Raw genomic sequence first — 12,463 nt, 5'->3', positions numbered from 1 at the left:
TAGTCCAGTTAATGATGAATTCTTCACTTTCACGGTTTCAGTAGATGGCAGGAAGGCTGTGCATGCTCTCTAGATGGATAAATGCAGAGTTCTTCAGCATATGCACTGTGTGCGGCTGTGGAGGAAGACTGTTAAATGTGCAAGGCCTGAGTGTTGGCATAGGACTGTTACCCCCATAAGTACTTCTGTGTTTCAAAGTTTTGGCTTTTGTTTTGTTGTGTTGTTGCCGTTCTTTTCTTAAAGACTGACTTCTGCAATAAAGTCTCAGTTATGTTAGAGTTTGCTCAAATTGGGTCTATTAGGAGTCTGATACTTTTGAAAAAAAGGTGGGTTTGCGTGTGGTGCCTGATTCATGATCTTGTAGTTAGGGAAGCATTTCTAACTGTCCGCACCTGCAGCTTTTGGTTCAACCTAGTCTTGGTTGGCATGGGTTCTGTGGTGCCTCTGAGGGCTTTTGTCTCAGATTTAGGCTTGTAATTCTGCTTCACTCTGCTTGCTGCTTTGGGCCCCTGGCCTCTTAACCTGTGAGCCCTTCAACCTTGATGTAAACTATGTGGAAACATACAGTAGTCAAAGAGAGCCTTCTTTAGAGCTGAGCATTCAGAATCCTTTGTGAGGACAGTATGTCCAAGCAAACTTCTGTGGCACCTTTCTGTATGGGATACACTTCGGTGTTCTTCAGTTTTTTCCATACAGTTAACCCATTTTCTTTAGCAAGCTTTTTTTTTGTTGTTGTTGCAACAAAACTGGCAGGATGGTGGTTGTGGAGCAGCTGGCAACTTGTTTTGTGTCAATTCCTGCTTCCCCAAGCAAGCCCAGATGTTTCCTGCCACTGCACAGACAATACCATACATTGTGTGCATGAGTTTCAGCAGCCTAGAAAATGAAATGATAGTATATCTGAGTGATCTATAGCTTGACAATTGTGTACCTGTAGTTGTCAAATGATAGTCGTTCACGCAGAAGAAAGAAAAAGTAAACTCTTTTCCACTAATATTATCACAGATAATTCTGAAATCCTAGCCAGATGGTGAATAAATGGAATGTAACTTTAGTGCTCAGTGCTCTATCTCTTTTCCCCACTGAGAATCTAATTAATGTAAAATCCATGGTGTTTCCTAGTTCAGCTGGATTTTATTGATCATCTGTCCAAATGTGAAGCTCTACCTTTCTACTACTCCAAAGACTGAGGTTTTATGATACCACTGCAGATATGCTGTAGTGCCCTCCTTCAGTCTGATGATCTGTCATGGATTCATTTGTATTACTTGGCAGCGCTCAGTAGTTTAACACAGTTCAGTGGCTTTGCCATCCCCTGGAGGGTGGAACTGTAACTGCATTACTGTGTTCTCATGTGTGTTTTTTTTCCTTCTGATGCCTGTGTCTGCAGTTGCATTTGTTGTTCTCATCTCTATAAGACCTTACTGACTGCTTGAGATCAGTAAGTAACGATTGTGAAGTGTATCTGCAAGGCCTGAATGCAGACAAAGTACTTAATTCAGCTGCTACTTGAGGCCTGAAGCTCTGCTTGCTAAAACTGATGTTGCCTCAGGAACTTTCTATATGCATAATAATACCATAACTGCATACAGGCTACTACTTCTTAAGGCCCAGCGTAATTTGGGCACCCAGACTGAGCCTTGTCTCTTTAATGGATATGATTTAGTGAAGATATTCTGCGTATACTTTGTGTTTCCTATTGTTGCAGAGTTCCTTACATAACTGTCCCACATTAACCTTATTTGTGTTGACAGTGTGAAGTTGTCAACTCTGTTGTGCAGCCTGCTTTATAGTGTCTTTTTTTTTTCTTTTTTGACTTCTAACTACATTCCGTGTCCTAGTTGAAAGTGAAAGTCAGTGTTGTGATAGTCTTTGTGCTTAAACTGTCAGTGGTTTCAGATGTGTTTTCAGGTGGAGAATAGATGTGGCAAATGGATGCAAAGAGCTGGTACCTGTTTGCTGTATCATTTTATACTGTTGTCTTCCTTGAAACTGTTTTCCATACCAAAAGTACAAAAAATGAGCACTGCTTGCTAAGTGAGGCATTTGGTTGTATTATTACTTAGGTTTATTTTGAATTTAAATCCCTGTTATAAACAGTGAATAAGCATGCATGTTAGTACATGCAGCCCCCTTTAATGCAGGACTGTTGTGACACCTCTGAACTGGTTCAGCTGTTACCAGTGGTGGCCACTTTTTATTTTTGCTATTTTGCGGTTTTCAATCCCAGTGGTGCAGGTGCATGGGACTTCCTGCTTCTGACTTTTTTTTTTCAGTGCATTTAATAAATAAACTTAGAACTCTTTTTAATGTGTGCAGTGACAAATTATAGTTAGTGAATTCTTGTATGTTTTATGTGGTATAGTTTGGGGATAGTGATCAGAAATGGGGCTCTGCTATCAGTGAACTTTAGATATGCACTGGAATTGTCCTCTTGAAATCATTCAGTTTTCCTCCTTTTGTCATCTCATGTAATCATCAGAATTCCTCTCATACTCCAAAACCACATTCTGGACACTTGTTTTGCATATGTATCTGGCATGCATGCAACGTAATTAAATCATGAATATATTTAGCATTGTTTTAATTTCCTTCTGATGATGATATGAAAAAATTACCTCATGATGCTAATGTTCTCCTTTTTATTTTCCAGCTGTCTGGGGCAACTTTGTCAATATGAGGTAATGTATGTATTTGTATTGAATATCCTTATCTGAAATAAAATTGTTACATTTATCGCTGGATGTCAAGTAGGAAGAAAACAGAAGAGTAGCTTGAGCTGTTGCTGGATGGTTGCTAAGCAGCTGATACCATCTTTTAAATACAGTGTATTCAATCACAGAGTGGCATTTGTGTGCTGTAATTCTCACCCAGGGTCTTCTGCCCTTCAGCATGTTCCCTTACACATATTTTATCCTGGGAGGTGGTTTAAGGCAAGTTGCTTAGCATAGTTGAGCACATAGGCTGAAATTCTTCTTTCCTTCATCACAAACCTGACCCATATCTTAGTGGCAATGCAGGCTGTAGAACTGAAAAGTAGCAGATCATCTGCTTACCATAGTTATGCTTCTGTGCCTAGAATTGGAGATGGTGTTTTGAGGACTTCAGTCCCCACCCTCATAGTTAACTGGGAGAGAATAAGGTGGTTAAAGTACTGAAAAGCAAATCCTGTATTGTGTCCCCTATAGTTTTTGCCTTTGGAAATAGGATGGCATAACATATAAATGCAAATGATGCAGATTTCACAGTACTGCTGGTTACATGTGAGTGTCGTGTGGGAATTTCACAAGGAAGTTGTAGCTGGAAAAGAAGGTGAAGAGAATAAGAGGATGCTGTTCCCTACAGCAAAGCCTTTGTGGATAGGGGACAGAATGTATCACAGAATGACCAGGGTTGGAAGGGACCTCAAGGATCATGAATCTCCAACCCCCCTGCCACGTGCAGGGCCACCAGCCTCCCCATTTAACACTAGACCAGGCTGCCCAGGGCCCCATCCAATCTGGCCTTGAACACCTCCAGGGATGGGGCATCCACAGTCTCTCTGGACAGCCTCAGTACCTCCCTGTAAAGAACTTCCCCCTCACATCCTGCCTAAATCTTCCCTCCCTCAACTTAAAACCATTTCCCCTCCTCCTGCAATGTTTCACCTGATTTTTCTGCTAATGAAGGACTTAGTTACTCTGTTACCATGCTCGCTGGCATGGAATGAAGGAAGTTTGAGGCAAGGTAAGAAAATCAGTGAATTTTCTGTGGGCTTTCATTTACCCAGAATAGCTTTCTATGGGATGTGCTATTGTCAACACATAGCTGTCCACTTTACCCTTCTTGCTGTTTCCCACCGTTTCTAGAAGCGTTCAGCTGTTAGTCCAACAGCTGCTGAGCTGCTGCGGTTTGCAGACGGGCTTATTTAAATTATTTGTTAACTCATGATCATCCAACTATGACAGTTCAGTAGCTGTTAGGTGTGCAGCTAAGCATTTCTGAAGGAAGGACAGGATCTCAGGTGTTTGAGAAGGACAGGGGGGGTCATGGGATCCAGCACGTTGATTCCCTGATAAGCTATCCTTAGAAATTGTATCAACCCTCTTGTCTGGGGAGACCCTTACAGAGCTATTAGGGGGAAAACTATTTCTGAACATCTGATACTCAATAATAATGTTAGGAGGAAGGACTCATTAGAAACTAACCTGTTTTTGAACAAAGTGTGGTTTGACCTGTTTCTTTGGGGACCCTTTTGTTGTTGGGAAAACATTTGAAGCATTCACACAAATTTCTTAATGTTTCCTCATAATAAATTCTTACTGTGTTAACTGGAGTGTTTTTACTTCAGTATTATTATAAAAAAAAAAAGCAGTTCTTTGTGAAAAGATGATTCGAGGTCTGTGTGTTGCAGCCTTGAAATGTACTAGACTGGTATGACAAAATTAATCTACTCATTGAGATTTTTGCCTCAGTAGTATAACTGAACTGGCTTTAGTAACAAAATTTTACAGAAGGGTGTGAAGGGAATCGTTGCTCTGGCTTTGAATGGCATGGCATATGTGTACCTGCTTAACAAAGGGCCTTCTGTTTCCTTAGGTGTAATGACTGCAGGACCCAAGTAAAGGAGCTCTGTTTTATTTGAAAGAACTCCATTTTAAGTTGGATACCAATGAATCCTCTAGTATGCAAAAAATTAGTACTGTAAGGGTTGATAAATAATTCCCCTTTCAGAAGCTTTACTTTGGGGGAGGGGAGGGGAAAAAAAGAATTATGCAAACTTAAGGAAAATCATATGACTAGATTCAAGAGTTAAAATATTAAAATATTCTACATTTACAGAAGTTCACTTAAGAATGAACACAACTAATTAAGTTGTTTTACACAACAACAAGTCCACACAGATTCACGCAAGAAGCCAACTCCTAGGCAGTCCTGTGTTTTTACAAGTTACCATGACATCTTTCTTTCTTCTGTGTACAAGCCTGGCATCATTTCAGAGAAATATGTGAATAGTCACTGTTGCCCATCAGCTGATCACTTCAGAATAGTTTCAGTATAGGTTTTTTCCTTGTTCCTTGGAAGTTAAAATTCAAAGCTAGCAACATATTTTGTCCTTTTTTTTTTTTTTTTTTTTTTGTTTTTTTTTGTTTTTTGTTTTTTGTTTATAATTAAAATTACAGTTATGGCATTAAGAGAAAATGTTTTGTTAGCATGCAGTAAATGTGGACCTACAAAAGGTTGTCTTAAGCATTCACATAATGGAACTACACTTAAAAATATTACTACTGACTCTCTGTGCGATGACTGGGCACTTTTGTACAGTTAAATTGATTTTTGTCTGTAAAATGAATCTGTCATCTTTAATTTTATTTCTTTTTTCCCATGGGCATGGTTCAGGTTTTGCCAAACTTTGTGACAAGGCTGTAACTGTTTTCAGTGGGAACTGAACCAACCACTTTCATTTTCTCTGTCTATTAAATAATATTTAGGATAATATCAAGCTACTGTTTCAACAGGAAAGGTATAATGTAGGTGCAGTGGAGCAAGCATTACTTGTGTATAAATTGTTTTTTTTTCTTGTCAGCAGGTCTCTTCAGGAAAATGGAGATCAGAAGGTAGAAAGTAAAATAGAGGAGGTTAGTTTTATAATGGCCATTTGTTCTGCTTTAAAGATTTTGCTCATTTCATATTGAAAGAGATTATTTATCTAATTACTCTGAGTTCCACTAAAACCATTCAAAGCATTACACTTGTACGTAACAGTATTTGAACTGTTATTCTTTGTAGTGGAGTTACTAACATAGATCTGCGACTCTCAGCTGTTTGCTTTTTTTTCTTTTCATCTAAGCCTTTTTGGGGAGCTGTAGCAGTCGAGGTGGTCTCATTTGCTGCAGTGGCTTTATTGATCACTCTTGAGGCTGACTTGAGTTACTGAATATTGGACGTATGCAGATCCTTTCCTCTGTCCCTCTTCCAAAGTGCTTCAGTAGACATTTGGAACTTCACAAATATGTTTTGCTTTGTTGTCAACTAATGAGCAAATGTAGCAGTGTTGATAGCTGAGAGTAGTTTGCGTTAAAAATGCCATAAGGACAAGTACTGGCAATTTCTAGAGTAGATATGGGTATTGAACATGGTGGCGGTTCAGAAATTCTATACCAGCACCTCTGAATTTCAATTTCAGGCTCAGTTTGTTCTGAAATACTGTAAAAGTTTACAAGCAATCCTTTTTCAAGATGCTTTTAGACTTCCTATATAACAGCAATAAAATAATAGACATAAATGTATTTGAGGTGAGTACTTCCACTACTTTCATGTGTGTTTGTGTGAGATTATACTAATTTACTCTGATCTACATAGTGTCCTGGGTTCCTACAGTTCCTGTAGACGCAGTGAAAAGCTTACTGCAGTTGCTTAAGATCAGGAGAAAGGCTGTTCTTAGGTCTTCTGCATTTTTTTTTTTTTAACTGGAAAACATTGCAACAAGCATTCTGAAAATCCCAGTTGTTTAAGAATGATTAAATACTTGAAATTTGCTGAGTAGATCAGAGTTGCTTCCCTGAGAAGTCAGGCACCTCTGGTTCTTGCTTTTGGAACTTTAACTGTATAGTACTTTAAACTCTCATGAGTATGACTTCTTGGGAGCTGTTTGCTGTTCCACAGAGCTAGATGCTTGAAGAGTAAATAACAATAGTGTATTTCCTCTGGACACAAATGTGCAGCTTATTTCAGTTCATTTCTTAATTTCCTGAGTTATTTGGCTCTAACTGGCAGTATTTGTAGAAAACAAATAGGGGTTGATACATATTACTATTTAATACCATTTCAAGTGTTAACCTTCTGATAGCTTTCCATTTACATATGATTGTAGACGGTAAGTCTATTGTTGAAACTTGGCAGGACTGTTAGAAATTCAGGTCTTGTAGTAAAGAACCTGAAACAGATACTGACCGAGGTGCTTTTCATTCAATGCAGTGAAAATATAAACAGAAGTATTAGTAGGTGAGCTGTATTTTTCTAGCAGGTTTCCTTTTATTGATATTTTTTTAAAAGGCCTGGACATATTTTACATTGTCTAAGTTTTTTTTCAAGTGTGGTGTTTCTTTAATTTCATGTGTTCTGAGGGAGTTACAGCTACTGCTCTGGAGCTAATGCTTCTGTGTTTATTTCTGTTTAAGTCAAGTGGGAATCATAATGTTAGATGTTCTTATCCCCGAGACTGTGGTACTCATAGCCTTGGATGCTCTTTTGAACAACTGCCTTACCTCTGAATATGCTTTGTTTTCAGTGCTGTGCTAAGGGATTTCATGCTATTAGATGTTTTTGTTTCTGTTGTTTTTTTAAATGAAAATGATTTATGGATTTTTGACATCAAGAATAGTTTGAGGTACAAGTTTCTAGGAATGTCTTCTCTAAAATTCTTCATTAAAGACTGTTTGCCATAATTTTTTGCTCCAAAGTAACTCTGTCTTAATGCTTTGTGATGTGAATCTTGTCTGTTCTTCAAAGTTTAAATATTACTCATTTATTTTAGGCTGTTGCACCTCTAAGGGAGAAAATCAAAGATCTAGAAAAAAGGTACGTCATCTTTTCTAAGTTTGGGAATCAGTTAAAAAGCACAGTTTCTGCTTTGTAGCAGTTAATTCTGTAGCTTCTAGGCTTGAGATTTCATGTTTTGCTTATGCCCTCAATACCTTTCAGTTTTTATCATGCTTAAGTGAGGATGAGCCCTTAAATGCCAAAGGACATCAATGCTGAAGATAATCAGGCTGATTCAATCTCCCTGAAGTAACTGTGAGTGCTGAATTCTTGTAAAGCACAGATCCTGTGAAGGAATATGCAGGTTTTAGTATTGGTGAACAGCTACTTATCTAAGTTCAGTACAGACATGTGCTGAAATGTACTGGTTTCAACTACAGAAAGCTGGAAATGTTTTCCATACTTGTGATCATTTACCATGGTCCAGATAAGCTGCAGTGATTTGCTTGTGAATCTTTGTATGCGTGCATTGGATGGGCCCAACACACTCATTTTCCTTAGGACTTGTGAGGGAATGTGATTGCTTGAATAAAACTAAATAACACAGCAGAGGAGGGCAAATGAGCTTTTTGGTGAACCACAGATGTTAAATGTGGAGAACTTCTGTGCTGTAGTTCCAGGAGCACCTTAAACTCAGGATTTTTTTTTTTTTTTAAGTAATATGAGTTTCACTCCCTTATCTCTGTCTGTTTTGTCTATTCTGTAACATCATTTCCTCCCTAGGTGAGAATGCTGCCTTACAAGGGGCTAAATCTAGCCTTTTCTAGGCAGTGCCACTAAGCCTGGACAGTTTCATGTGATGTACTGGTGGTTTTGTGCTGTTCCCCTGGTGAAGGCACAGAATGACATTGCTCTTGGTCAGAGGCATGCTTGACACCCACAGTGTTTGGAGCTTTGTCTTGTCAGTGAGCAGTTGACCCTTCTCCCTGCTACTTCTGTGGCGTAACAAACAACCAAACAACAACAAAAGCAAAAATATGGAAGGGGTCACTTTTGATACTACTACACCAATCATAATGGTGAAATTATGAAGAAATGAGTTCAGGTTAAATTTTTGATGTACTCTATCTGTTAATTGACTTGTTTAACCTTAACTGATAGCCAGTATATCTTCAGTTTCACTTGTTGGTAGTTCAGGTATTTCCTTCTGCCATTGTGGTAGGAGTGTCTGATCTTTTTTTCCAATTAGTACATTTTTTTCCAAATGGACATTGAGTTGTTAGGTATAACCATTAAGTTGGAACTTCTCAGGAGCCATCAGGCAGCTCATTCCATTTTGAGTTGCATGTGCAGTGCGTTGATGGCTCTTGCTACAAATGTCTAGCAATGAGCAGAAAGAATCAAAATATATTTTACCTCCTTAAGAACTGAAAATATAATTCCATTTTCACAAAATATGGGCTTTTAAGCTGCTAGGGCTCATATCAAAACAGAGACTTACTGTTCTAAGGTTTTGTTGAACAGTGCAGCTGCTTACTTCGGTTGGCACAACTGCATGTAAGATGTTGCTGCTAATAATTTGTAAATGTTGCAACTATATAAAATGACAGTATGTAATTACTCATCAACCTGAAGGCTGATCCTGCTTGAGAAACTTATTCTGTAATTTCACTGGTTATTTGGTTGTGCTTGTCTTGTTTGTTTGTTTCACTTTATTAGCGGATTAAAATCTGTAAGCAAGCCACCTTCTTGCTTTTGGGAAGCAGATAAGTCAAGAATTGCTAGTTTTGTGACAGAAGGCTGTTTAATAAGCTAAAATTGGAAAGTTTTTATTAATAATCTGCACAGCAAAAAGCATTACTAGGCTAGTGTATTCATCAAAGCATTAGGTCAAGGTAAGCTTGAGTTCTTGCCAAAAGATGAGTGTTCTCTTCAGTCAGTATCATACTCCTGTAGGCTGCCCCCAAGCCATTGCTGGCCTAATAGAAGGTGCAAGAATGTTGGGAAATCCCTTTGGCAGCCATGTCACTTCATGCCAGGATAACGTAACCTGACCTTAAAAGTGGAGGAGTCTGACTTTTATATCAAATTATTTGACACTTTTAAAAAATAACTTCATAAAATTTTGAGGTGTCTTTTTTTATCAGTGGATTTGCCCTTCTTTCATGGGAAGGCTGCTTGTCTGTATTGTGCTTATGCACTGCTATTTCTCATTGTTTGGTCTTAAATCAAAGAATTAAAGTTACTGTCACCAACCCCTGTAGCAATACAAGGCAGGTGTTGGTAGCTTCTGATTTTAGTCTTCCTGTATGGGTGATGTTTGAAGATTCTGCTGCCATATTTCCCCTATCTATGAAAATGGCTTTTACTCTAGGATGAAAAATTTGTCCTAAGTACAGAAGTATGTATGCTTTGTCTCTGAAAAATTCCTGTTGGGCCAGTACTGCAGGGTACAACCAGAGGAGACAATTCAGGATCAGAGGTATAGAGTCTGTAGAGGTGTGTAAAAGAAAATGTAATCTCAGTGTGAATTCCTGAGAAAAATGCTTTTTGCTTGCTACAACCAATTGTGTCTAGCATGTGGATTGCCTGGAGGAGAAGACTAACCATAGTTTCAGTTCTGGCCACTCTCATATTTAGCTAAGAGTAACTTTAACCTTTGAAATACTGCCAGGACTAAAATGCTACTTACTTTAAAAATAATAATTCACATCTTCATTTGGAGAAATTTGCCATATGCAGAGTGCCAGCCAATGGGGAGGGTGAAGAAAAATGTTGCATGGTTCTACATCCATATAAGCATTTGTGGTTCTGAGCATCAATTTTGAAATTGAGAGCACCTAAAAATACAAATGTTAGTTTCATTCTTAAGGTATTTTAGTTTTGATTGAATTCTTTTGGAAAAAAAAAAAAAAAAAAAGACTCAAAAAGATTAAAGTGCAAATGGCTTGCAGACCATCAGAATAATGACAATGTAGCCAGTTTTCGAGAAGAAATTTAAGATTAGCTTTCAGACTGAATAAAATTGAGTATTTTTTGTTTGTTTTTTTTTCTTTAAGTTGAAGCATCGTGAAGAGTTTCTTCAGTGTTCTGCTTGTAAGCATGGTACTGATTATGTTGAAACTTTAAGTGTAGTTGTTTGAGGTCAGTGTGCTAAGTTAACAGAAGTTTTTTTTGTTGTTGTTGTTCAGAACATTTTAATAGATTGCTTGCTTTTTAAAGTTTCAACTGTTAGAAGCTGAGTGAATCACACTAAAAAATCAGTTAAGCAAAAGTTTGATGTGCTTCTTGCAGACCAGATGTTTTTCACAGTGCTTTGACAAAGTGCAGGTAATTTCAAATGTTGGTCTAGATTCTTTAGGAAAATGGAGTGAACATAACCTTAAAACTTCAAAAATTGGAGGTTGTTAGAATAACATTTTCTTTTTCAAACACAACTGTCTGACAGAAGAAGCAAAGCTCCAACTTATGTATTTTTTCTTCTTTGTTTTGGAATGTTCTTTAGTTTTACCCAGAAATACCCACCAGTGAAATTTTTATCAGAAAAGGACCGTAAAAGAATCCTGGTAAGTTTGTATTTACTCGGGGGTTGTGCTTGGGAACTAAGAGTTCAGTGATGTGATCAGTTTACATACATGATTAAAGTTATGAACAGGAGTAAAGTAAGTTACTTTTGTTATCATATGTGCACGGAGTTTTTTGCTTCACTTACCCACTCTGATGTGCTCAAATACAGCGAATGGGTATTAGACTTGGGCTCTAGTTTGGAGGTTTGACTTGTTGATTAACCCACTGTACTCTGCTTCTAACATCATAGACTTGCATTCTTAAATGATCTTTGTGTTCTCAGATGTGTTAAGCTTGTAGACTGGGAAACTTATTTCTCATGTCATGGAAGAAAGGCTGTGTTCTGGATTGGACAAAAACTAGTCGCAAGGCTGGAAGTCTGCAGTGCTGTTAAGGAGGCGTAGTTAAACTGGAGGAGTGTTCATTTCCCTATTATTTTATCTGTTTGTTATTTTGCAGCATCACAAATGTTCAAGGGTGGAAAAGGAAGGAAGGTTAAGTCAGGACAAGGAAATTCAAATTTCATTAGTTTAGTTTAATTTCATTTATGACAGCTTGAGGGAGGTAGATTTGTAGGCTGTTTCTTTGTTGAAATTGAGATGGACAGTGAGGAAAGTAGCATAGAGCCTTACTCTGAAAAGTCCTTAGTTGCTCATATCTGCAACTGTAACAATGTCACCATAAGGTTCTTTTAGAATAAGTGAGTAGGTGTTTACAAGAAAAGTATCAATGTATGCTGATAATAGAATCATAGACTCAGAACGGCCTGGGTTGAAAAGGACCACAATGATCATCTAGTTCCAACCCCCTGCTATGTGCAGGGTCAGCAACCAGCAGACCAGGCTGCCCAGAGCCACATCCAGCCTGGCCTTGTATGCCTCCAGGGATGGGGCATCCACAGCCTCCTTGGGCAACCTGTTCCAGTGTGTCACACACCTACCCTCTGTGTGAAAAATAGGTTAGGAGCTCTTAATACTGAGTTTTAAACTTCAGCACTTGAAGGTACTGGATGGAGAATAAAGGTGTTGGAAAGAGAGTGTTTCTGCTGACCTGGAGATAAATTAATTTTTGGTGTCTGCATATTGTAGAGATCAAATTACTACAGGGAAAGCTGCCAAAAAGCGCGAATAAGTCATAGTCACAGTCATGAGATATACTCATTTCTTCTATATTGCATTTGGGAACTACTTCAAAGTAAATTGCAAGCTCAAGTGGGCAGTTTTATTTAGAAACTTGCTGTTATCGTGTAGTAAAAATGTTCTTCTGAGTAGTTGAAAGTCAGCATATGGAGAACTTGTGTAAACTTTGAATTTTGTCAGGAGTAAACAACAAGAATTGGCAAGCCAAATGAAGCTTGGTAGATGACTTGCTACATATTTTGCTGACTTCCCTATACTATTCTAAATTCTGATTTTTTCCCTGACCACAAACTCCG

General features: G+C 38.1%; 1 protein-coding gene across 2 annotated transcripts in view; it reads left to right on the top strand.

Annotated features, from left to right (window-relative positions):
* Positions 1–12,463, top strand: part of UXS1 (UDP-glucuronate decarboxylase 1) — a 56,530-nt gene that overhangs the window by 9,686 nt on the left and 34,381 nt on the right. The window contains exons 2-5 of one of the 2 annotated variants that reach the window (XM_048933769.1): positions 2,654–2,681; positions 5,567–5,618; positions 7,517–7,560; positions 10,967–11,027. In XM_048933769.1, coding sequence (XP_048789726.1) covers positions 2,654–2,681; positions 5,567–5,618; positions 7,517–7,560; positions 10,967–11,027 — 185 coding nt within the window. The remainder of the gene's footprint in view (positions 1–2,653; positions 2,682–5,566; positions 5,619–7,516; positions 7,561–10,966; positions 11,028–12,463) is intronic. The other variant, XM_048933779.1, reaches the window with a different exon arrangement.

The sequence above is a fragment of the Lagopus muta genome, chromosome 1 (genome assembly GCF_023343835.1).
Source record: "Lagopus muta isolate bLagMut1 chromosome 1, bLagMut1 primary, whole genome shotgun sequence".
Lineage (NCBI taxonomy): Eukaryota > Metazoa > Chordata > Aves > Galliformes > Phasianidae > Lagopus > Lagopus muta.
The sequence above is the reverse complement of the archived record's forward strand: the minus strand, read 5'-3'. Positions and strand labels throughout refer to the sequence as shown.